Below are 27,746 nucleotides of genomic sequence, written 5' to 3'. Positions count from 1 at the left end.
TCTTGTGGGAGACTGTTTATATCTATAAAACTCCCCCCACAAAGACGTCTCTACATTAAACTCTATCATGTAATGATGTAACGCAGCCTGCATCTTATCATGCCAAAAAGATCTATTCTATTAAACTGTCAGTACCAATTTGACTGGCAACTTCAAAGGTAAATATCTTCAAAGGTAAATAACAAGTATTTAACCATGGGGAACCTAATTTTTCAAATTATTCTGAGACAAAGAGTAAAAGCTCTGGGGTAGCATCTACTGTAGCTCTGGCAATTGCCACGCTCATTAAATTTGCATGAAGTAACTAGCTTTTAAACATCAGGTTAATATTTCATTTTTTTCCATGGTGAATGATTCACTTAGAAGAAGAAAGGAGCCATACTAATCTAGCCCCCGTTGCACCTCCATAATAACTAACAGCAAAACTGTCAAATCCTCACAAACTGTCAGAATGAATATAAGATGTCTTCTTTATTTTTCTTCTATTTTTGGTACAGCACAAAACACTTACTTAGAATGAAGTGGAAGAGCCTTACCTTGGCTGAGTGCTCCATGGTGACAACCACTTTGGTCTGCGCACTGGATACCAGGTCCATGGCACCCCCCATTCCTTTCACCATCTTACCCTAAAATTAAATTTTAATGGAAATCTATAATTTTTACTATCATTAAAAAAAAAAAAAAAGATAAGAATACATTGGCTGCAATGACAGCACAAGATATCCTCCTATTTCATCCCCGTTGTATTCAAACACCAACAGAGCTCCACCAGAGCGAAAACAGCTGTCTCATTCTAGGCTCTACATGATGTAAACAGAAGAAGGAGAAGAGGAACAAGGATGCACTACCATGGCTGATGCCCTGGGGTGTAACTTAAATCTGAGTAGTACCACTGGCTTAAGGAAAGCCCTGACACTGAGAAGTGATGAATTTAACTCCAATAGTTCTGACATTATAAAAGCAAAGCGTTCACTCTCCTGTTGATAAAAATATAATTACTTCCTCAAAAAAAATCTTTGCTTATGAAATGTAGCAACAAGAACATCTGAGCACTCTCTACCTGCCAGTTTAGAAAGCCATGGCTCGTATCCCTATATCAGCACAAATCAATCGTTTTGTTCTATTTTAGATATCTGTGGATGTGATTTCGGAACATGGGCAAATAAATGAATGTTGATCAGTACTGACTTCTGTTTGTCCCTCAAACCAAGCAATGCTTTCTGCCTCTATGACTCATTCCTCTCTTAAAGAGTGCCAGAATTGCACCTGTTATCACAGCAGCTGTATTATGGCTTGGTGTTCAGCTACCTCTGTTTTTGCTTTCTGTAATGCTAGTGCGTTCAACCCCTGCCTGCATCCACCACCTTAAAATGAATGCTTCTGACCTTGGAAGGTAAGAGATACAGACTTGGCACACTTCGGATGGGAAAGGACCATAAGTACAAGTATCAGTATAAGCAGAGCAGTCATTTTTGGACAAGCACTAGACTCCAAAAAACAAACAAGGCAACAACCTCATATACCACTCCAGAGCTGCTGAGGAGGGCAGAAAAGGGAGTGGAACATCAAGGCACCTGCATGATAGGGGAGGTTAGTACGAAACACAAGGCAAGGAATTTTACAGATTAAAATAAATTAATTTCTGTCTCAAGTGTTTTGTGTATGCTCTCTTTTGACTGGTTATTCTCTGGAATTAAAATAAATTATGGACAGTAATACAGTGTGTGCTATTCTATATATAAAACCTAGAAGTATATGGTTACATGACTGCAAAGCTTCCTAGTATAAAGCTTTACTTTTCTGCTTCCTTTTATTACCTATGTGATTACTAGTTTCAGTACCTATGGTTCATCACATAAAACATATGGAAGAGACTTGTTTCTTTAAGCTGCCAGACCAGCAACTTATTGGTCTCTTTATCATTATGGTCTCGTGATCATAATGGAGAATACACACACAAATATCACATTTTCTTACTCTTTGCACAATGAAGAATAAATCACATCTTCCTATATCTATAAACAACCCCTTTGGAATTTCTCAGGTCAGATTAATATTTAATATTAATCACATTAATCACCATTAGTACTAAATATTTCTTTCCAAATATAAACCTGAAAAGGATGAGAGGATTTATCTCTGTTCTCTAACTTCCTGGCGCTGCTCAGATCATTCTCCATCCTTTACAGAGACTGCAATGACCTCTCACCTGCCTGCCAGAGACTCATTGACAAGATAATGCAGAGTAGATGAAGACGGTGGATTATCTTCCCAGTAATTCAGAATATGTTTGCACTGAGGATTACACTATCAATACACCTGTCCTGGCAATGCCATTAGTATATTTTCCAGGCCTTTTAGTTCTATTAACTAGTAAAACCTAGAGCAACTAGGAAATATCTGAAGACATAAGTGCTGATGAAGTACAATAAGAAATCTACTGCTGGAGAAGCTGTCATACAGGACTGAGAGAAGAGACTTCATCCCTTTGTGTATGCAGAAGCAGGAAAATGCAAGTTAAGTTGAAGAGGACTTGGGACCTTTAAATTACTACATCTGCTCCTCCTCTTCAAGCAAACATACTCATCACTGTAGGGTGCCTGGTAAAGCAAATCAGTTAAGCATTAACTCCAACTAGCCACATAATTACATGCTTTTATTGTGAGGAATATCCAAAGCATAAGAGCCTTACATTGCTCTCAGTGCATCCACGAGACTCACACAACTTGCGCTTTCCCCCACACCATACTGGCATAGGCAACAGCTGCATCTTACATTTGAATTAAAATGCTCGAGACTAGAAGGCGATTCCCAAAAGACATATTGTTCCTTTTTGCCTAGGATAAGCAGGCAGACCAAAACAGTCCTGATATTTATAAACACCACACATTTACAAGCAACAAGCAATTTCTGTTTCTTTTAAATTTTAACAGCGTATTTAATTGCATCTGACATAAGTCAAACTGTTTTATTTGACTATTTTGCATGTAATATTCAGTCTTTCATAAAAATGAACATTTTCACCTCCTGATGACCACTTGCAAGAGCCACCTCTGCTGTGAAATCTCTGAGAAAACCTAAACTGGGTTTATAGTGGTGGGTACTAGCTGAAGTGGGAACTATATATTTCACTTCAATAAAATGATTGAACGGGAAATTGCAGACAGTAAAACTTTACTCTTGGTTACTTGATAAGGCATTTAAGTGTAATGTAATAACCTGTACAAAGCCAAATTGTTTTAAACAATTCATTTAAAAATAAAAGGAGGTATTTCAAATAAAGAACTGCTGAAGTACTTTTGCCAGTTTCCTGCTCCTTCTTACCATGTTGGTAAGGCCCAACTTTTGCATACCCTGCCCCTCCCCCCCATTTATTTATTTAAGATGTTTTTTCTTCGTTTCTAATTACATTGGTGCTGCTAGCTTAAGAAACCAGAAGGTAAGACTTAGTTCAGTGGAGGAGCATGGGTAATTTGAAGCACTATTTTAAAGCCTACTCCATCAGCAAGAGCTTGAAGTGAGACAAGTTTTTTGAATTAGCCACGTGCTTCCCAGGCGGTCCAATGTTGGGAATATTTATACAGAGGGTTAGGTAGGGGACAGAAACAAGCTGACGGTTTCCTTGTAGCTTCTCAGTTAAAATAAAAGGTCTATATTGCAGGGAGCAATTCTGCTTTTCCCGCTGTGCTTCATCAACAGTTCTTGCAAAGTCTCAGTCCAAATGATCTTCTGATGCAAGAGGTAGAAATTCACAGACCTGATTTTTTTTTTTTAAAATCAAGATATTCAGCTCTTCTGCTTCTTCACAGCCATCACACCATACAAAATTAGTAGAATTTCTTATAAAGCCTACTTACTGCAAAGTAAGTTATTTTGTTATTATGGCAATGGGGCATCTTTAAAAAAATATGAGCGAAGGGTACATATTTTCTTACCTGATGTCTTCATGTCTGAACATAATTTTAGTGATCAAAATACAACATTAAAGAGCCTGAGAAAGTAATTTAGCCTAATCGTAATTCCTGAAGAGAAACCCTCCTGTTAGTTTGGTCACTTGTGGCACCTAAGACAATCAGTGACATTCCAGCAGAAGCCTGTGAGTAGGCAAGGTGGGTAAGACAGTCAAGATACTTTTCAAGAGAATGTTAAGTTTTTCTACAATGGTATTGCAAGCTAGAAAGATGCTATAGCAAACAGGAACAATTTACAAGAAAATCCAAACAGACTAAAAAGATGTGGCTGAGAAAAAAAGAAGAAAACTCAGGAGCCTTCAAACACTATTGTCTTCAATCCATGCTGGTATCTTACACCTTTCCTCTTTATTTCCAGGGGAAAGGAGTTTTCTTCCATAACTGAATTTTATAGCTACTCCTAACATCACAGGATAAAATGCATCTGAACTGATCTGGTTAAGTTAAAAGAATATAACCTTTTAAGACAAACACGTATCACATCAACCGTACAGCAAAGCAGATGCTAATGACATGTTCAAGAAACAGTGAAAACTTATTAGTGGTAAATGCAGAGTTTGAAGGATTAGCACGCAGGTGGAAATAAAAGCTTGAATAACTCCATTTAAAATTGAATATCAAAGGACAGCCAAGGTGTAAAATGTATACCTGTTTGAAAAGGAACTGAGCTACTTCCCTGTTAAGAGTCTTTGCCCATGTTGCCAACTGCCTTAATGCTATATTAAATAAATGGTGTTTGGTCTGAAATTTCTCTTTCCATCCATTAAATAAAATAAAAAAAACCCAGATGGCTCACATTATGCTCAAATTCAGTAAAACTACTATTTCAAAAACTCTTACAGAAGATAATGAATGCTTCTAGTTTAAACTACAGCCCTCCTGCAGGCTTCCCATTCAATTTGAATTTTCAGGCATCCCTCTTGAAGACCTTGAACAAGCTACCTAGGATGAGAGAGTAAAGATTTTAAGAATGTCAGCATGGTCTCTGACAGCCACAGACAAGGACTAGGTAGCAGGTACAGAATCCATTGCCAGTCTCAGCTTCCTTATGAAAGGAAATAATTATATTCTGCCAGGGACAGCTACTAAAATTCAGAGCAACTGGAACAGTATGAACTCCACAGAGAAAAGCAGAAATGAAGGTAATGCAGTGGATACAAGACACTACCGCCACCACCATGAATTGTACTAATGCTGCAGTCAAACGGATGAATCTCGGAGCCCTTCAAAGTCTTCTCCTCTGCCCCTCTCTGCAGTAGTATGTATATACTACTAACGTACATTAGTCACACAGGTCTCCCTCTCCATACAGGTACTGTCTATCTTCACAGATGTGCTAGCTGCAAATGACACACAGAGCACAAGTAAGGTCATCAGAGCCATATGTAAGTATTTAAAAAAAAACCCTGAAATTGTTGTGGGGTTAGATGTGGTTGGTTTGGGTTCTTTTTGTTTCTTTAGGGGGGTGTGTCTATTAGACACCTCAGCTTTGTACAAAAAATACACCAATCAGGATGTAATATTAAAAAATACATATGCATAAATGTACTCTAATTACATAAAAATGTAGATGACAATGCTTTGCCCACTGCTAACAGTCTTGTCCACTATTTAAAGGAAAGGTTCATTTATAGATGTTTCTAAAATAAAAACTGCAACTCTTCCAGATTTCACTTTCCATTTCTTCAGTGAAAAAGACTATATGAAAACTGTTATCAAAAAAGATGGATAAAGCTAAAGATTAAGTGTTCTGAAAAACACTCCCTTGTCCTATTTTCCACTGATTTTTTGTCCTTATATGGCACAACTACAGAATTATTGCAATTATACTGTCAACTGTGACAGCTGGATTAGATTTTACTGTGAGCATATGACTGAATAAACATTACCAAGAAACACTGGGATATCATTAATGGGATTTTTGAATCAGTAGAGTTGATAATGCAACAACACAACAAAGAGTTAATTTAGCTGAATGCAACAAAGTTGAGCACATTCTACATAGACAACAGGGTGAAGATATTCTTTATTTTGGATATCCTTTAAAGATTTAGTTGTACGGCTTAGCCATATAGAAAACGACCCGATTTTCAAGAATGCTGACCAGATAAAATACGAAATTAAAAGCAATATTAAAAAATAAGTAAAATTTTTGAAAGAATGGAACATAAGTTCTTCAGTGACTGATACTTGCTGGCAATATTTATTAATAATACTTCCCTAGAATACAGCATAGACAAATATGTGCACTAACTATATTTATATTTTTACTTTCCATAAACAGACAATTAAGGCATCTTAAAACACATGCAAAGAAAGTTTATCAAGTTTAATTCCTTTATTCTCCTGTAAAGCTAACTTGAAATAACCATTGGCAACAGATTTGAATGACTGAGTGAAATTCAAATTAATTCATTGAGCAACTGCATCTTAGGAGCAACTCAAAACAGTCTGTCATGGTTCACTGAAATGGGTCTGCTTTACAGTGATGAATGGTATTTCAGTGTAATGGGATGGTTAAGACTTCCGTTTACCTTTGCATAGCGTTTCCAAAACACACAGCATAGCACACAGTAATTAAATATTAGTGCCAACAGAATACTAGTCTCACTTGAAAGTGATGGTTCCATACTGTAGTCACAATTGTACCCACAGATCAGGAGTCTTTTGACATATGCTTGTATTTTTGAGATAGCAGCTAAAGAAATTCTGCCTCCCATTGAGGGGATTGAGTGCACCCTCAGTATGTCTGCAGATGACACCAAGTTGGGTGGAAGTGTCGATCTGCTGGGGGGCAGGAAGGCCCTACAGAGGGACCTGGACAGGCTGGATGATTGGGCCGAGGCCAATTGTATAAGATCCAGCAAGGCCAATTGCTGGGTCCTGCACTTGGGTCACAACAACCCCATGCAACGTTACAGGCTTGGGGAGGGGTGGCTGGAGAGCTGCCTCGAGGAAAAGGTCCACCCTTAGGTGGATCCCAACTGTCCCCATAGTCCTGTGTGTGTCTAAATGTTGTAGCAGGTCGCTAACCATTTCCCCTTGGATTATGGGGACTTCATTCTGCTCCCCATCCCTGTCTTCCAGCTCAGGGGGCTGGGTACCCCAAGAACAACTGGTTTTAGTGTTAAAGACTGAGGCAAAGAGGCATTAAGTACCTCAGCCTCCTCCTCAGCCTTTGCCACTATGTTTCCCCCCCACATCCAATAAAGAATGGAGATTCTCCTTATCCTTCTTTTTACTGGTAATGTATTTCTAGAAACATTTTTTAGTTTGGCTTTGGCCCTTCTACTTTTCTCACTGCATAACCTCACATCATCCTTGTAGTCCTCCTGATTATGTTACCCTCTCCTTAATCATATGCTTCATAGTTATACTTTTCATCTGTAATAACTTTCTGCCTACTGGAATGTGATGTCACAGACATTTCATCCATTTTGCTCTTTCAGATTCATTAACTTCCAGCTGCAGGGCTCCTCCATTATTGGTTCAATGGTTTTTCTGCTGGTACAGCATGTCAGCTGTATCAGAAGTTATATTATTAGTGCTGTTTAATGGCTAAGGGATGTTCAAAAATGCATATAAAGAAGACAGAGACCCTGATGTCACAGGGGATCTTTTCAGAAGTTCTGGTGTTTTGTTTTGACCTATGTCTTGCCTCTGATACATGTCACAACAGCAATCAGAGTCATGTACCTTCCATTAGGAAGGCTGTAGAAAATAAGCAGTACTTCATAGGAAGATGTAGCCACCAGAAGGGCAGCAGAAACTGTTTCATAAAATGCTTCTATTCTGAGGGTCTCAAAAAGTCACCTGTAGAAAGGAGCTACAAACAAAGCAAGTACAGGCACGTGCAGTCAATCTCTCAACTTTTAAAATCCCAAGTGAGACACTTAAACTGCCACAAGAGCCAGGACCACTGCGACAGTGCATGCTCATGCTGCTGCTCTGTAGATGCAGTGAAGCTGCCCTACTAGCAGCAATTTCTGACAGTAGCTTGAGAGACACAGACAGATCACAGACCATGTTTTTCACTCACAATGTGAAACATGGCTCCATGCAGTAGCTCCCATCTACTCTGGCCTGTCTGCCCTACTCCATGGCCATGTCCTCAGCGTTTCTCTTGAACCTCTCTAGGCCACCTTATTCCAGCTGCACTCTGTTCCCAGGGACTCCTCAGAAATTTGCCACCTCATTCTCCTTTTCCTCCCCAGAAATCCTCTTGTTAATTGGAAAGATACCAATGGGAGGAAGACTAAAAGCCATTAAGTAGTAGTGCTTAATGGAATAAAACTACCAATAAATGTCAGTACTTAGGAAGTAACTTCTGCCTAAGCAAACAGCATTATATACTGCACATGCTTAAACTATTCTCACCTTCTTCTTCCTTTACTCACAGGATTTTCCTCTCCATTAGAAATTAGCAGGTAAGAATAAAGAAGGGGCTGTAATTATTGCAATGAGCCTTCCTTAGCTCAGTTTGTAATAATGAGTGCACATAAATACATGCATGCACTAGGACTCGGGTGTTATAAAGCTCTTACGGGATAGAAAGGATAGCATCATGATGGTACTTATTCAAAACACGAAATTTAGATTTTTTACTTGGCTCTGAAATAATGGCAAACAGCATCAATCCAAGAATTGAAAAGCTACAGCATATAAGAAATACTTAAACCAAACCTAAACACAAAGCTAGGAAAAATGGTACAGTAGAATACAGCTTAAAGTTTCCTTACACTATCAGCTTTCAGCAAAGTCAATCTTTGTATCACCCCATACAAATCCTGTGACTTAAAAAAAGATGCATCTCACTCGTAATTCAACTTAACTGACGATAACATACCATCTTATTTCCAGGAAAAGCAGGAAGATCTGAATGACTATGTGCTGGTTAATCCCATTTTAAGAATCTGTACTGTAGAATAGTAATAACATGTCAGTAAAGCAGATTAAGAATTATCTGACCAATGGATCTCAAAACAAAGTAACCAAAGGGAAATGATTGCTGACTGGAAAGGCTCCTGGCTGGATATATGAGTGTCATCAGCCATAGTTACTCACAGGTAAATACAACTCACGACAAAGAAAATTTGCAGACAGTCAAAGGTTAGTAAGAATGGCGAAAGCGGATAGAAGAAAGTCCCAGGGACCCATGTAGTACGTGCTAGTAAAAAGGTACACTCCAAAGGTAACACACAGACAAATAAAAGCTACCCAAAATTGTATTTTATACTTTCCTGTTCTGTAAACATATCTGTTATTCATAAATTTGGGGCTGAACAGAATGGAAATGTACCATCATAAGCAAAAAAAAGCAATCCCAGATATGGAAAATAATACCCCTCATACGGATGCAAACCTGAATTCAGTATCTTATAGAGACTGAAGGAAGGAATATGTAAGTTGGCACAGTTTTGACAAAAACTTAGAACACAATCTAAGCTTCAATGTTTCAAGAAATATGTTTATAAATTAATCTGTTTTATTAATGCAAAATGATGGCTTTCTCTTTTTATAATTTAGATCTTGAAAGGCAAGTCACAAAAACTGTCAGTGAAAGAATTTCAATATCATAATTAGAAAAATAAGTTTAACTTCTATATGGCAAAAAGTATCTGAAAGAATGTAATAAGTGCACAAAGGTACTGGAAAAGTGAATATTTCCTAGTCCATGAAAGCACTGTGTGGTATTGTAAGTATTATTTGTGCCTGCAGTTTCTGTGAATGCTGTGCTTTTGTTCAGTCTAAGTCTAGCACAAAAGCTAAAGTTGAGCTTTTAGAAGCAGTTTTGACTGTTAAAACATTTTGCTTCAACACAGATGTTACCAGCAAGTTGAAAATACCACAAAAATAATTCTGATAGTCTCCAGTTGTGACCTGTCTTTGGAAATTGATGCTAACAGGAATCAAGCTCTGTACAGTCAACTAAATATATGGGGAAAATATCTTTGGAAAATACCTTGCTTTTGAAGTTTATCTAAATACAGCACAAGTTGAATTTTCACCTCTTTCTCTAAACATAACCGTATACATACCCTGAGCAAACATTTAATTTTTGATTCAATACTTAAACATTAAAACATACTTTGTTGTATGAAATATTAACACATGTAGTTTATCAAGTTTAGAAAATTCTTAAGCATGACTAATTTTGTCAAACATAGAAAAGACAGAACTATGAAAAACAACAAAAGTTGTCATACGCAAATTGCAATACATGTTGCTTTTAACTGCAAGTTTTAATTTAAAAAGTAGAAGTCCTGCAACTCTATTTACAAATACTATAATGAATAGCAACCCTGAACGCTGCTTGCTAAAAAGCTTTGGAATGTAACAGGAAAGTCCTAGGAAAAGCCAATTGGATTGGAGGTCAAAATAAAAATAAAACTGTAAATACAGCACAATGGGCTTTTAAAAAAAAATCTACCCCAAGTAAAATGAAGCAAAGCAAGAAAACAAGTAGTGAATTGCTCTGGCTCATGACATTGCTCTTCAGGATAAACGCTCTAGTGACTATCTTTTAGATTCAGCACAGATGCAACTGCATGAAATTTTATATGCTGAGATACCAATATGGTCAGCTGAAATTACGAAGATTTTTTGGCATGAAGATCAATCTACTGATGATTCACGATTGGTTTGTTTTTTGGTTTTGGTTTTTTTTTCAAACATTTCAGCTTCGTGAGCTATCACTAGGGGTACATTTTTGCTGGTTTATAGAGCAGGAATATTTATTACTTGTTCACTCAGCTATTTTCAAGAACACTTCTCTTGTCGCTTCAATTTACAAATGCAATGAAAAAGCAAGCAATTCTTCCTACCTAAAATTCAACCCACCTCCTTCTGTTTTTTCATAGGCTTCTCAGAAACAGCTTGAATAAACAGAAGGCTTTACCAGGTGCAGGAACATTTAACACTGCTTTTGCAGGACCAAAGGATTGTCAAAGAAGAAAATCTCAGGAGTTAAGTGGAGAGTCTCAGGACACATTTATACAGTGAATTTCATTTTGCAAAACTATAAAGAGAATGTCAATCTAAGGCAACACAGCTGAACAAAAACTAAAACTTATCTGACAATCGAAATAAAAAGACATACATAGTAAAATTACCTTGAACTGTGCCTATAAGAAGATCTCTAAATACAGCTTACGAAAAAACACTGAGTTTATACTGTACAACTTACCTTTAATTATTTCTTCTAGTCTATCATCAAAATTTTCACAGAAAATGTGGTAATTCAGAATAATTTTTAAAAACCACTATATAAGCAAGTAATTTCTACTTGTATAAGACATCACAGCCACCACAAGTGCTTTCACAAAATCAGAGCTATTTCATCCCGTAAAGAGTAGTTCTTAGACTGACATGAAGGGAAAAATACCCCACTCAGCTTCTCAGTGACATGTACCTACAGTACTGGACTGGCAGTGTTTACTTACATTTTTTTACATCAATCATCTGAAAAAAATACAGTTTATTAAATGCAAGTTTTTTTAAAGTTAGCTATTTAAAATACATAATTAGACTTTGGGTGACTTACCGTACCTTTGAGATACAGAGTTATGGATAAATCAGGTGAACTCCAGTTTTAGTTACCCAAAGTTTCAACTCCTTGAAAACTTACACTATCATACTTTTGCCTTGGCTCAAACAGCAAACCTAGAGTTAAACTGTAATTTGATTTATCCCTTATATTTCAAAGCATGTGTGGGTTCCTCCGTAGAGGCTGGTTTTATTATTTTGGATTCTAGTGACAAGCTTTTGTAACTCAAGACAAAAAAAAGAAATTGGAATTGGGCAACGCAAAGCTATCCAGTATTACCTTAAATGCATGCCATGCTTGGACTCCTACAGTATATCTGGCCATCAGACTATGTTTAAAACACCGAGTTCTATGAAAAGACATAGAACCGCAATAGAAGAGCTCACACAGGATCCCAGAGTGACGCACCAACAGCAGTATTAATTTCAGACCCCATTTTTCACACTATTAACTGGATGACACTGCAATCAGAAAAGAGTCTCGGAAAAGCTAGCACTTGTATCAGTGGGGTCTGAAAAGACCTAGACAGCACTAGTCCCTCTGCTTTTAGCTGTGTGACCATAAAACCAGGTTGTGCTGTGAGAACATCTAAGGAAGACTGTTTTCTTACAGATTTCTCTCCTGTTCCGTATTCCAACTTAGCCATAACCCCTTCACAACCCCTACGCTCGCTCATACAGACACCTGGAACAGCCTTTCAGGTAACCCGTTCTCCCATGTCTGCCTGGACAGACCGTGTCTTTGTCCCCTCTTGCTAAAAGCAGCTTATGCTCCAGCCACTGCTCCACAACTTGTGCACTCCTTGCAGGCCTGCTGAAGAAGACACACGGACTGCTGGGCTCAACTAACGCTTCTCCAAGAGACAGGACATTCATTTGGGTCTTCTTCTCCTCTACCAGGCTAAAATTTGTTTCTAGACATCTCTAATACAAACCATATCAGAAAGTACCATATTGAAAGCCATTGAAAATATCACGTGTAAACCATGTGAAAGATGCATATGTCATTTAATGTTAAAACATAAATTGGGTTCAGAGAATGGCTTGATGTCATCAGCTGCTTAAATTATACTGGGATTAGCTTGTATTTCTATGGTTGAAACCTGTAGGACTGTTCAGGTAAATACAATAGAATTGCTTCCTTCTAGATGTATTCAAAATGTCAATGCTGCAATCCTTTGACAGGAACACAGAGAAAAATCATGCAGACATTTTTAATAATTTTATGATGAGCTACATGCTATTCTACAACTTCCTTCAAGTTCTTGCTCCGAGTACAACTATACAACAGTTGTCACCCTGCAGAAAAATCACCAGTGCTCAGCAAAAAAATGTGACGTTTGAAAGGCATAGACGCAAGAGGAAGGAAGAAGGCTTACATAAATCATGTTTAGTTTTTCATAACGCTCAGCACAAGCAAAATTTTAGAGGCTGACTCCTAATAATTGATTGCTCAGTGCCAGCAGTATGCAAGAAAACCTGTTAACCCTAAGCTACACGTCCTCTATCTTAATGCTTTCAGCTTCACAACCCCAATTCTGCTTCAGCCCCTTCCTCCTTTGCCTGACCCTCAGCTACATTTGTATTATCCTAAATATAGTGCACTGACAGTAGTACAAACACCTACTTACAGGAATCATCCAGTTGGCCAGGTCACCGTACTTAGACACTTGCATAGCTCCAAGCATTGTCAAATCAACGTGGCCTCTGGCAACAGAGAGTGTGTAATTAGCACATCATGTTCAAGTAACAGCTCACAAATCTTAACAAGCTTTTGTTCACATTCTCATTACATCAGTATAAAAATGGTGGCATACCACAGAGGTAGCAACCATTTTGTCACACATGTAGTGTGGGTTTTTTTTTTCCAACATCTAGATGTACCACTGATGCAAATATTTCTGTCTGCCTACTGAGCCTGTAAAATGTTATTGCTTTTGTCTTGTTTTGGTTAATTGCATGCACAGTCAATCAGCTCCAAACTCATACTTTTAAGTGCACTCCTTCACATATTTACATGCACTCATTATCTTTTCAGAGCCATTAGGATTTAGTGTTTGTTTGCATCCAACCTCCTTCCCGAAAAAAAACCAAACAAAAAACAGGTGTAGACAGTGAATTTCCATTAGGGAGGTGGAATGAGGATCACAGTTGCAAGCTGAGCAAAGAGAATCTACAGAATGCAAGTACAGATTAGATACTTGTAAATTACCAAAAAGTAGCTGTTAAAACATAGCTATAAACGTGTTTGTATATGGCCAGGTGGTGGTAGACAAAAACATCACTACAGTATCTATTAGTTACATTAGTTCCTGTTTCCTATTGGAAAGGCTAGACCTAATCCTCTGTAAACCACCACTGATCCATGATAATTTTACAGGTTGTTAAATACTAACCACATTTCAAAGAATTACTAATGAGTTCAGTCACTGACTCTGTTTATTCTCTTCATGTTTCAAAAGATCAGGGTTTGTGTTGTTACGTACCCTCTTATCATTGCAAATGATTCATCACTAGAGAAATAGGAAGAACCTGGAAGAACCGTGACTGTTTCCTTACCTGTAAAAGAAATAAGCTACAGTATGTATGTGTCTTGTCTCTGACAAATGAAGGCACAGCTATTAACCAAGAAATAAGGGGGTTTTATCAAATTCCTTTGGATTCTGTACAACTACAGACTTGATTACACTTATGTCACATGTGAACTAATCAGTCGTAACTCTTTCCTCTCCTGCCAGCACTTTGAAACAGTCTAAGCAACAACCATAGGCACAGAGTGCCTCTGGAAAAGCGTAAGAAACACAGCCAAAGGTGAAATTATAAAGTAAGCATGGGAAACTTGAGGAAAAAAAACCCAAAAGACTTTAGCACCAGATGACATTGTGAAGAAAAAGTTAGTGTAACAACAAAGGGGAAGAGGAATGAGACATCATTAAACGGTTTCTGGAAAATAGGAAAAGAGACAATGAGATTAACTAAGAATATGAGGAAAGGGAAGGCTACGCTGTAGGAAAGTTAAAATAGAGACTTAGGTGACCTGCTTTAATTTATTGAGTTCACTTGATGTATACTATATGCCAAGACATTCTATGTAAATTAAATTTTGACACACAAACAGTCATATAAGCACTCTTGTAGTCAGATCACAAGAATTCATCATGCTAATATCCAGACCTGCTGAGACTGCCTGAATTGTCTTTCCCTATCAGGTACACACCCTGAGGCAGTGGGAGAGACGTGGCCTCCATGCAGCAATACGGAACAAGAATCCTGGGATCAAGTGACAAGCTAAGGCAATGCTGAGAAGAAAGAGACTCAGGCTGAGGACCACAAAATAGTGTAACAAGAGCACCGTATTACCCACTTCTTGAAAATGCTCTCAGGAAGTCAGTACTTGTAAATATTTCTGCTGTAAGACAGAAACCTACCTTTCAATACAGTAAAGATAAACCTCATGTGAGACATTCAGAAAATGGGCCAAACAAAACAAAAAAAAAAACAAAACATATTTCAGGGAAATCTGACATCTTCCTTCATACAGTGTATCACAGTTACCTAGCTTCTGGTGAAATGCTGGACTGAATTCTGTGATAATTTCTTATTTCAAATCAGAAGATGGCCTTAATTCACTTTTTATGTAAAACATAGTACTGAAACAGGGGCAATAACATAGCAGTATGATAATAGTATCAATTAGTTAAGACAGGCTGCAAGTGTTTTAAGTTGGTGAACAACTGCTCTACTGCACCTTGATATTAAATTAAAAGCTTGTTTAATGTCACTGCTTTATCTCCTTTGACTTCTCAGAGTTTAACTGTACTTCCTAACAGCTGCTGAGAAAGATACTGTCGGTATAGATACATACATACACACTCATACATATATGTGTATGTATACATGAATAAAAAATATAAATTGCATAGGTTTTGCACATGAAAAAACAACTCTAAGATGTCAGCTATGGGTCTATAACCTATACCATTAACATCAATGCATCAATGAGAATTTATAAGGTTCCAAGGCCTACTTCGCTTTGTCACAATGCAATATATAGGTGTAATTTTACATGGAAGCAGAGAACAGATGGAGGCAAAACATTCCATGAAGAAAACAGAAAACTGACCAACGCACTAAACCGTAAAAAAGCTTAATTATTTACATTGCATGGCTTTTTCTGAGGTGAAATGCCCCAAAACAGCTGGGCAAAACCACTACATGAAGACTGGCATTATCCCCCTAAAGTGGCAAAGGCAGGTGCACCCCTGCAGCAGAGCCCTCCAGTGTGCCAGGTCCCATTTGGGGCTCCTTCCCTCTGCCCCGATTACCTACTGCTCCCTCCCCAAATGCAAATGAGTTGCATTCCTGGCAACTCACTAGCCAGGAATGAACCAGGCTATTAGACACAGGACCTTTTACAACATGTCTCAAACAAATAGTTGAAAACCATTTTCTAAAAGACACAAGGTGAAAAGTAACAAACTACAGGCTTGGGGAGGAGTGGCTGGAGAGCTGCCTGGAGGAAAAGGACCTGGGGGTGTTGGCTGGCAGCCGGCTGAACACGAGCCAGCAGTGTGCTCAGGCGGCCAAGAAGGCCAACAGCATCCTGGCTTCTATCAGGAATAGTGTGGCCAGCAGGAGCAGGGAGGTGATCGTGCCCCTGTACTCGGCACTGGTGAGGCCACACATCGAGTACTGTGTTCAGTTTTGGGCCCATCACTACAAGAAGGACATTGAGGTGCTGGAGCGTGTCCAGAGAAGGGCAACGAAGCTGGTGAAGGGTCTGGAGAACAACTCTTATGAGGAGCAGCTGAGGGAGCTGGTGTTGTTTAGCCTGGAGAAGAGAAGGCTGAGTGGAGACCTTATCACTCTCTACAACTACCTGAAAGGGGGTTGTAGCAAGGCGGGGGTTGGACTCTTCTCCCTAGTAACAAGCAATAGGATGAGAGGAAATGGCCTCAAGCTGCGCCAAGGGAAGTTTAGGTTGGATATTAGGATCAACTTCTTCACCAAAAGGGTTGTCAAACATTGGAACAGGCTGCCCAGGGAGTCTCCATCCCTGGAGGTATTTAAAAGAAGGGTAGATGAGTATATGGTTTAGCGGTGGACTTGGCAGTGATAGGTTAGCAGTTGGACTCGATGATCTTAAGGGTCTTTTCCAACCTTAACGATTCTATGATTCTATGAAAACAAATCCATATTCGCATATAGGCTTCACAAAACAATTTCTATAAATGAAGATTTGACCTTTTAATGCATGGCCTGGAAGAGAGTTTCCTTCACTAGCTACTAAAATGCATTAAAGCTAAGCTCTCTAACTAGAATATTAAACATCTCCATTGATCAAAACCAACCCTCACTTTAAAGACAAATACATTAATATTTATAAGTAAATTAAATAGGAGTCTGGGTTCAAATAATGAATCAAACAAAAATTTTTAGATTATCAATGAATAATCATTTCCCATAAATCAAATTTATTTAAAGATTTTACCTGCATTAATCAGGTCTGGATCTACTTCATTTTCAAGTGGATAAGGACCCTGACAACAACACAAACATATGTCAGCTTTAAATTAAAATATCTTTGAGATACAATTCATAACTGCTTTATTATTTCCAATGCTTATTACTGAAAACAGATCATCACAGACATGTCTTGTTTTTTTTTTCTTTAGCAGAACAACATCCCTGACAATACAAGCCACAATTTATATCAACTGACATATCAGGACTGATGGGCATATTGTTAGAGGCTGTTAGGATTACTAAATAACCATGAAGTGGGGGGTTTGTTTGGTTTGGGTTTTTTTTTTTGTTTTTGTTTTTAACCAAAGTGTCAGACATTTTTCAGAAAAAATGAAGTAGGTGCAACTTCATAAAGCCACATGAGTGAAAATAATACCCACTTTAAGCTTTACTTAAAATTATGTTTGATAAGGCTTACAAGGCTTGACCTTGAAAACTATTGAAGGTTCTGACTCCTTCCAGCAAGACATGTACTTAAGAACATACTTAGCAAAGTAGCACTGCAACCCTGAAAGGACTGTTTCCTGTAAAACTTCCCTGCCCTACAGTAAGAATTTTATAATCATGCAATATGGCATATATTTGAATATGATTTTTTAGTAAAATTATAATCAAGTTGGGGTTAGGCAGGGAATAAAACCCAGCCACCACAAGGTAAGTACACTGCAATAAATGATCAAGATATATTCTTACCAAACCCAGGACTCCATTTTCACTCTGTAAGTGAACAGTTATGTCTGGACTGATGAAGTTACTAGCCAACAGTGGGATTCCAATACCCAGATTAGCTAAAGAGGATTGGTTAAGGCACAAACAGGAACACAGTTACTGCAAACTAGTAAATTAAAGCAAATTATCATTGTACTATGATTAGATGAGAGATGTTCTCTTCACAAACACTTTCATTTTTAGTTAGATGCCTCATACTTCTGATTAATTATTTTGCCATTTGGACTGTCTGATAGCATTCTTTCAACTGCTTTACATGATAAAAAACCCACAATGCAAGTAAGCTTCATTTCCAATGAACATAACTTTTTCAAGAAACTCTTGCGAAACATTCAACTGCTAACAAACCCTCCAGATATGCCTGGATAAAAACTCCAGGTACTCTGTGCTGTAACATGCCCTCTATTACTTCAAGAGGGTGTTAACAACCGAGAGACTCACAGGCTCTGGGAAAGACAATCAGCACGGTAAATAATCTGTCTTAAACTAGCTGCGGTTGTTATTCTAGTGAGTCCTCACTTTAACCTACAGCACAGCTGAAGGATACCATACATGCCATCCTCAAACTCTAATGCAGCCCGTCTGATGATCCTCTCCCTTACATTGTCTCCTGGTTTTTGTTTGCCTTTTGAGTCTTCAGGCTTTCGGATTGATAAGCGCTGCAAAAGAAGAAGTAACCATAAATGGATTAGAATCCACATTCTTGCTCCTCAAGACACAAAAGCCCGATTTGCAACTGCACGGAGACACTTGGTTTAAGAATAACATTTATCCATCTTCTACAAAAACCAACCTTTTATTCTATCAGTCCAAGCTTTTCTAAGCCAATGGAGTCATCAAATATTCCCAATGACAGCCTTAGAGCAAAATGTTATTTCTTTGTCTGTATTGCCAAGGCTGAGAGAGTATGTGATACATAGACAACTGGTTAAGAAGGCACCAAGCATCAGTGCAAATACTAGCAAGTCTGAGGTTCATTACCCCAGAGATACCTAAATAGATTTGTAAAACGTCAACCTAAAATATAAATACTGCTCTCTTTCTGCATTCATTCAATTCAGTGGTGCTATTTTGGATTTATATGCATGAGACAGACAAATGCCAGTTATCTAAAGATACTGGGAGCTAAGCAACTAAATTTTCAAACATAAATCTGTATAATCTTGCATAAATCTGCCTGAAGTTGTTTCCTGAGATTTCCTAGCCTCAAATTCATGCCTTCTAAAACACATGTAGGTGAAAATGCCATGACATTTAAGAAGTTTGTAAAACATTTTTTGTAAACTGTTGTTTACATAGATAATGTTCATTGTGCATCTCTCATGTATATAAAACTGTTCTGGGAAACATGATGTCCTGCACCCCCATATGCCTTCCCATCCTCTCCTACTTCAGGCCATAATGAACACATCAGGCAAAATTATCCTTTGCTCCTTTTCATCACAACAAAAGAATTTTTGCAGTGTCTTTTTTCCCCATGTTGGGAGTCACTTTCATGTTAGGTATTCAGAAACAGTCAGTATCAATCCTCTTGAATTTCCCAGCAACTTTCTTTTTATGCCTTGGCTATTTACCTTAGAGTTGCTTCACTTACAAGTTATGGAAAAGGTAAGAAAAATCATATAGATTTCTCTGCAGCAGAGGGAAGGTTGGATAGAAAGTATGACTTGCACTAGAGGGACCATATCTGAGCCAAATCAGGCAGGAACTGCTATTTAAAGCCAGTAAGAATTATGAACTACCAGCTTTTCTTTATTCCTCATCTCTCCTCTTACCACATATCATACTCAGTGCTTTCATATGTACAGCCACTTCCTTCGTATATAATTTTTTATGGAAGAGTACATAAATCTGCCATTTCTTTCCTACACTTCTATTAATGAGAGGTTCCAATGCCAGAATTACAAAATTACAAAAACAAAACTCCATTAAAACTGTTGTAACAACTCTGTTACAAGTTTTTTTCTTCGCCTCTCACTTCCTTTTTTTATTCAGCATATAGGGAAGGAGGGAGTTGACTCGGTGGGTGTATTCACTTATGCAGCCAAGCCAAAGAACATCAGGCGTTTGTATAAAGGTCTTCCCTGGACAAAGAGTCACCTTTTCATCCATTGCCAAACTGCAATAAGAACAGCAGTTTAATAAATGCAAAATGGACTTCTCTCATAAAAGGAGAAGCTTTTCTTTGAGATACTGCATCCATTAGAAGAAGGAAACAGGCCATTAATTGCAGTTTATCACAACATGCCCAGAGGAGGGAGGGAAAGAGCGGGAGGGGAGGGAAAGAGCGGGAGGGGAGGGAAAGAGCGAGAAAGGGAGAAAGTTTGATACATCTGTTTCCAGTCAAATACTCAACAACATGCAATAAGCTCTTGCAGAATGAACTGATGGAATGGGGAAAAAAAGGTGTTTTAACCTTAACACCCATAAAAGAGTTTCCTCAGAGAAAAGGGCACATATGACTTCCTAGGACTTTGTGACTTGATTTTAATAATAAAAGTTTAATTATCACCATTTCTTTCTGCACTATTTTTTTTTCCAAGATGTTTTTTTTCCTTGTGTCATATCTCCCCCTCCACCAGCTCTTCTGATGACATTTTGAACAATTCCCACCTCCAGAGCATGGAGACACAGGAGAAATACAGATTTTTCAACTGCACTTTAAGAGCATTGTCACATCACCAAAATGAATATAGTGAATTGAGTGAGGCAAAGCCACAGAAACAAAGAAGAACAATTACATAATCATGATTTTCTTGGATGTTTTCAGTCATAGAATATTATTGCTGCAATTTTTAATAGCTACTGACATCTTTTATTCAGACCAGAAATGCCACTGGCTAAACGAGTTCCCAATTAAAGAAATGGAAAGAAAGGTTCCAGGACCTTTGCAATGTAATGTAATTCAATATGTGGCACAAAAGGGACTGAGACTGGCCCTACATGCCCATGTCAAAAGCTCTCCAGTAGAAAAGCATCTAATTGTCAAAGTCAGTTCTTAGTGTAGGTGTTCCCCTTGTTGCATCTACAGAATGAGGGCTGAGAGAAGGAAGGAGAACAAAGCAGCATTTTCCATCAAATTTTCAGCTGCATTAAAGCCATCTAGGACTACAGCCAGTTGCTTTAAAATACACAGGGACTGAACCAGACAGGCTGAGGTATAAGAAACAAGGCTCAAATCTCAGGCCCCCACCTAACTACTAACTACCTAAGTAGCTACCTAAGCTCTGTTACCTAGTAAAACTTGACAGGTCTTTCTCACACTATTTTCTCAGCGCTAAGAGTAAAAACCCTGTAAATTCTATAATACATCCCAAACTGAAATATGCTGTGACCAAAAAGCTCAGCTACTTACTTCAATTCTCTTCTCAAACTTCTCCCCTTGTATCAGACGATCAACATAGATTTTGGGAACATGAATGTCTTCTGGGGCAAATGCTCCTATATCAACAATTTCTTCCACCTAAAAAGAGAAAAGGGTAAGTATTTAGAAAAAAAGTGTTTAATGGGAGATTTTATTAGCAACGAAGTTTCAAATATTAAATGCACAATGGATCAAATCAAGAAAACTAAGGAATGGGACAAAATAGATATACCCTTTAATATAAGTTTAGATGTTTATCTTTCCTCTTCTTTGAAAGGGTATTTCTACTTACAAACTGAAAATAGTTTATGTTTTAGCAGCCCAATTTGCACCACCACCTTGAAGAAATATACCATGTACAGTTACATCAGAATTGTTTGTACCTATAAATATTTTCCAATCCAACCGAAGGAAACAATATGCTGGTAACAAAATGTCAGAGTACAAAGCATAAGTATGAATTTTACAGATACAAACACAGAACCTGGCTTGAATTTTCTCCACAGCATACCCACACACACAAAAAAAAAAAAAAAAAGGTGAGAACATTTAAACTGTAATAATTGATTGCAAGAAAGATGGCAAGATCTAGAAGTCTATAGTTAGTGAAACAGAGATTCAGCACAAAACGGCACGGATCCACATAGTACGTTTGAAATGTCACCTATTTGGAGCACCACACACAACACAGTGTTTCTTCCTTCTACATCTGAGTTTGGGGTGTTATAGCTAGAGACCCTGCTATGGCCAGATGCCTGGGGCACAGACCCTCAGGCATGTCTGCTGCTTTCCCTGACAAGTCTCAGTGCACAGAGCACATCTCACTCTGCCTCTAAACAGACACTACTGTTAGGGCTGTATCCGCATCAAACCATAGAGAAAATGTATAACGTTAAAGCAACAAGTCAAAGATAACATCTGAAACAATCTACTCAAGAAGAAATTAAGTAAGTTTCCAAGCTGCTTTATCATCAGGAACTAGTTAAACTTTCAGGAATGTCCAAACAAGACTCAGGGTATGACATGTCAGTAGGGGTACATCACTTAACACCCATCACCAGTGAAACAACATTAATGAACTTAAAATTCAATTTGACATCCTTCTGCTACTGCACAATGTGATCAATAATAGAATCTATAGTACATCTGATAGACAATTACTTTCCTGCTGTGCTTTGCAGTGTGACAACAAAAAACCCAAACAAATCCACCCTAAAAGCAGCAGAGGGAGAGGAAAAATTAACAAACTAAAGACCACAAGATGGGTTTCAGATGATCCCTAAAAAAAGCCCTGGGGTAAACACACAGAAAGAGACAAGTTGCGAAATTTGTAAGGCAAAGGTGGTGAGGAAGAGGCAGTAGCAGCGACAGCAACAGACAACCTCAGTGTTCATGGAGGGCAGAATCACACATCCAGAAATTCCTTATCCACAAGATAAGGAGAGACAATCAAATCAATACTTTCAAAATTCAGGCTACTGTATTCATGAAAAAATGGTGCAATCGCATCCATGCTCTATCTCATTTGAAATTTATTATATGTGAATTTTAAAATTAATATGGAGACCAAGTCAAACACAGGGCACAATGAAAAAATCCTGAAGCACACAGCTGAAGCACACTGTACTCTCTGTGCAGTGCCTACTATCAGGACATCCTCAAAAGGAGGAAAAGCAGGAGACAAGACTTTTCAATTAAGCCATACATAAGCACACGATCTGCTACCAGCAGAATTCCCAAATTCACCTTTTCTAATTAAATTCGTCTTCACTTATCAGGTAGAAAAATAGGCCTGGGAAATACTAAATACTACTAGTTTGAACTTCATTTAAAAGAACTAAATTTTTTGCTGCAGTAGCTGAGACTATAAAACCAAAATTTTTGCTGGCACAATTCAACCAATTTCAATGGAATTATGCTGTCAGAAAACTTGACACACTGTATCTCTCCCCCCATAGAACACACAGAATAAATAGTCTATCCAACAATAAATTGTTGGATTTTGTTATTAGTCACCCCCTTCCCTTAATTGGTTAGTATTTTGTCTCTTTGGAAACAGCAGCCAGCATGATAGCTTTTCCTCACAAGAACCATCAATATAATTATTCATTATTTCCCTATATTATCCTAAATGAACATAACACATACAAACAGTATTTTGTCTTAGGGATTTCAAATGAGCCTAAGGATCCCTGCAGACTGGAACACCTTTGCCTTCACAGGCAGCCCCCCACTATTCTTACTGGTGTTTTGCAATTTAAATGTTCTACCATTATGTGAAATAAGCATCAAATATAATAAAAATTAACTATGTTAAAATATCTGTAGAGCAAAAAAATGGAGTTCTGAAAAGGAATTAAAAATTTGCATGTAATGTCTGCAATAACACATACCATCCAGTTCTGCAAGTGAAACTGATCACCATGTTTATATGGAAAACGAAGAATTTGCACAGGGAAAGTATTAATGCCATCTGACTGCTCCAACTCTCTCTTCCAACTCTGCTCACAGAGAACTAGATGATACTCCAGCTGAGACACTGTAGATGGGCTGCCAGCAGCCATCAGTATTGCCAGCACTGCTACCACAGAGGAAGCTGTGCCAACAAAAGTGAAGCCAGGAAATCTGATGGTTATGGGAATCAGCACCTTAACTTTTTGTGAACACTGCAAGACAAGACCCAAGCATCTTTCTAGATAAGAATGATATTGCAAAAATAAATAGTTCCATAGCTGGGCATATTCCCTCTATATTTATTTTTTATCTTCATAAAAATTTTTATTTATATTATATAAAGGTTTTATATTCCTTCATGAGTCTTTTCTGCAACACATCTACAGCCTAAGCCTCAATTAGACATGCAGGAGAGAATTCGTATTAACAATTAAAAGGATGTGTGTGAGTTTTCTTCCTGTCCCACTCTCTATCTTATCTATCCTTCTGTTCTTTCTTCTCTCTGCTTACCTTGCCTCAGGCTTTATTTTGTCATGTACAGAAGAATCCCTGTAAATGCAAAAAATCATTATATGGCATCCCGCCCAAGAGAAACAAACTCTGGCATAGCATAAAGAGGGCAGACCACCTCCTGCACTTTTTTTTTAATTAGCAAATCAAAATACTCTGGTACCATTTAGATTGCCTTGATCACAGGTGTTAATTTTAAATCTTAACTTCATCAATGTGCTAGAAGATAGAAAATGTTTACATCTTTGCTACACAGGTACAGCTGAAGAGTAACTTCAAGAGGCTGTATTGGCTGAGTTCCCGCTTCTGGGAAGGCTCTGATGTGTGATTCAAACATCATTTCATTGTTTCAAGAGTTTCACAGTATTGGTTTTCTTCCTGGGTATAAATGTTCTTGGAAATCTTGTCTGATTGCTGACAATGGGAGCAGAATGAGTAAATTCAATCATTTCTGAATACTGGTTTATCTCAGGTACACCCCGAACATAAAAGCTGTTCTCTGCTATGATTCACAAGAGCCTTCTGCCATTCCTTTTGGTATCAGCACTTATAGAATCAATGGTCATTTGTTTCACAATATCACTTCCTTCTGTAATTTACATCTACTTTTCCCTTTTTAAAGTAGTTAGATTTATTTTTGCTTACAAAAATTCAGCTACTTTCCTAAAGTTTTATGTCAGAATTTCTGAAGGCTTCCAGAGAGAGAAAGGGAACCTTGAAGGTTACAGACTTCCAGTGAGAAAGACAACAAACATTAGTTCTTGACCAAAAATTGGCAAGGAAACTTGAATACTCAAGTATTCATGCCAAAACGCTTGAAAATAAAAAGGCCTTTCCTTTGAGTATGTACCTTTTAACCTATTTCTGCAGCCTAATTAGATCCTTTATGATACGTGAAATATTTTCAGCTGTTTTAGTTTGAAATCTCAGTTTTCATAAAACTAAGCTATAACCAGAAATGACACTATAATTCCTTATGATGGGGAAAAAAATCGAAAACATGCATGTGTGGGTGGGTGATAGAGAGAAAGAGACTGGCGGGGAGAGAGCTTAACAAAACCCATGCATTTTTAAGTAGCTTATTTTTACACTGGCTTTATTAAATCTCTCTATCACTTTCTTAATTATCCTAGTACACTCCAGTTCTTCAAGCTGAAATAATAAAAATACCCAGCAGAACTTAAGTAGAACAAAACATTACAACAGGTACAATGTCTAAAACAACAGAAGGATTAAATAAAATTTAGCTCCGTAGATGCTCAAAAAAACCTCGTTAAAGCATGTCTTTACTTCGCTACTGGAAGAGTCAGGATGTCACTAAATTCACGTTTATAAAATCATAAGAAGTTAAAAAAATTTTAAAAACACAGTAAGGTCTGTAAGGAGAGTTGTAGGTGTCTGGTTCACTCAAGATCACAGAAACTGTGATCAACCATTCCCCATGGCTAATGACAAACAAGAAAAAAATCAGTCTGCATTTTAATTTGGAACGAATTTTGCAAAAAGCTTTGATATTGTAGAACAGTGGAATACACTCTGAAAAGAGGTCACTGGAAATTAAGAACACGCTATACAAACTATTGGGCTACAGGAAAGAGCAAAGCAGGTTAATATTTACTCAGTTCTGCCTGCATGCAGGGAGATGAAACTGAGGATCTTCTGAGTTCAATTCTGTCCTTTTCTGACTCTAAGACCAGCCAAACCATGAAATTCCTACTACTGCCAAACTCCTACAGTAATGAAATGACAGTCAGTCAATAGCCATCCTGAAGAAGAGTTTTACAACAACTTTAAAAGGCAAGCAACTACAAAGTAGTCTGACAAAGGCACATCTTGGTCAATAACCACCACGTTATGCGCACATGAAACTTGGAATAAATGTCTTCATAAGCATACTGCAGAGCAGGGGAACAGTAAAAATGTGTAAAGTTCAGATTTAGTAGAGAACCTTTAGCCTAACGAAGCTGATCAGGGTCACACTGAACATCCACTTAGCCCAGTAATCCTTCTTTGCAAAGAACAGGAGCTTAAAAGCTGTGACTTCTGGTCATATTCTCCCAGCCTCTAGCAATGTGCAGTTTAAGGATGTCCTCAGCCAGAGGTTAGACACAGACCACTTTGCTTCATAGCTTCTGATGGACCATGAACTTGCCTAATAGTTTCCTTGAAACCCAAAAGACTCTATCATTGCATTTCTACAATTAAAATAGTACGAAAAACATTTCTCATTATCTCTTGTAATTTCACTATGTGCTTCTTTCTCTTTGCAATACAGGAATAGCACACAGCTGTTCTTTATTTGCCTGTTCCATACCAACAAAGATCATATGTACCTTCATCTTTTTTTCCTGGTTTCTGTTAGAACATTTTCCGCTGTGAACACCACAGAGAAAAACAGTGAAGTGTGTTGACAATATGTCATATCTGATCATTAGGGAAGCAAAGCTGACATAAATCTCCTAGGTTTCTCTCCAGGTTTTTCATCATGTGCTTACAGATACTCATAAGTTAGGAGCCCCTACTAGATTATTCTCATTTCACCTTTGTTTTCTCTGTTCTAAATCTCAATTACCTCCACTTCTAGTTGCCTCAGGCTTAATCTCTTCTCTCACACTTCTCTACACCTGCTACCTGTTTCCTCCAACTGCCCCTTTCTGTTCCACACATTTAACCTCTTCCTCCATGATGTACTGCTGACAGCAAAGAAGAAAACAGACTGTACAAAATCACCTGTTCTAGGTACTCACACACAGCAGTTCTGGGATAACAACTGCAAAGAGAAGAGGACACATACCTGATTATCTGCACAAGCTATCAACATGTAAAGCTGTGTGCATACATGAAACAATTTGAAAAATTTAACCACCAGCCTCTGAAAAGTTCTACCATATACACAGAACTACACTTTTTCAGTTTTAAGCTAGTCACATTTTAGCACAGTCAGGATACATGATATTCTTAAGTTTCAAGAACATTTTCAAAGGAATAATCCTCAGAAAATAACATTCTCAAAACACTGTATTTTCACCTTTTTTTCTTTTCTTATAAATGGGCAGCTTTACCCAAAATAAAGAGTCACTTAGGCAGATTCACTGAAATCACAATAGAAGTGATTTTATAAAAGAGTAGCTACGTCAACAATAAATGCCTGCTATCAACCGTGCCTAAAATATGTACTGTAAAAATGTATTCTGTAACTACGAACTGAAACTGGCAGGTTTTCCAAGATGTTCACGAAGTAGATAATGAAGAGAAAAAAAAAACCAATGTCTGCCAACTATTGTTGGTTACTGAAGTTACTCCACTGAATTGATGAAAGTGCTTGTTTCATGATTTGCACAAGTACGTCTATACAATTCTGTATGCATCAATAAGCGAAAGTGATAAACAAAAGCTGTTTTCTTGCTTTCTTAAATTAATTCATTTCAATTTTACATTATTTTTCTACTGTAGAACAACCTGAATTAGAAGTATGAGAGATTACTTTAGGATCCAGCAATATACTAGTCCCGGTATTACCAACCTGCCCAGCCTCCTGCAGCAGGCACACCTAAGGACTGATTCCTTCCTAAAGCCTTCTTAAAATCTGGCTGTTTTCATAGAAGCCATCAATGAACTCATGCTGGTTATGACTGTGTTTTGTGTCT

At 37.8% G+C, this 27,746-nt stretch overlaps 1 protein-coding gene across 1 annotated transcript in view; it reads right to left on the bottom strand.

Annotated features, from left to right (window-relative positions):
- Positions 1 to 27,746, bottom strand: part of OXCT1 (3-oxoacid CoA-transferase 1) — a 79,962-nt gene that overhangs the window by 13,530 nt on the left and 38,686 nt on the right. Inside the window, exons 8-14 of the mRNA XM_075079378.1 lie at positions 21,127 to 21,234; positions 18,319 to 18,430; positions 17,736 to 17,830; positions 17,008 to 17,056; positions 14,003 to 14,075; positions 13,148 to 13,223; positions 537 to 626 (exon numbers count right to left, since the gene is read on the bottom strand). Of these exons, the coding sequence (XP_074935479.1) occupies positions 537 to 626; positions 13,148 to 13,223; positions 14,003 to 14,075; positions 17,008 to 17,056; positions 17,736 to 17,830; positions 18,319 to 18,430; positions 21,127 to 21,234 (603 nt within the window). The remainder of the gene's footprint in view (positions 1 to 536; positions 627 to 13,147; positions 13,224 to 14,002; positions 14,076 to 17,007; positions 17,057 to 17,735; positions 17,831 to 18,318; positions 18,431 to 21,126; positions 21,235 to 27,746) is intronic.

Source organism: Phalacrocorax aristotelis, chromosome Z (genome assembly GCF_949628215.1).
Source record: "Phalacrocorax aristotelis chromosome Z, bGulAri2.1, whole genome shotgun sequence".
Classification (NCBI taxonomy): domain Eukaryota; kingdom Metazoa; phylum Chordata; class Aves; order Suliformes; family Phalacrocoracidae; genus Phalacrocorax; species Phalacrocorax aristotelis.
The sequence above is the reverse complement of the archived record's forward strand: the minus strand, read 5'-3'. Positions and strand labels throughout refer to the sequence as shown.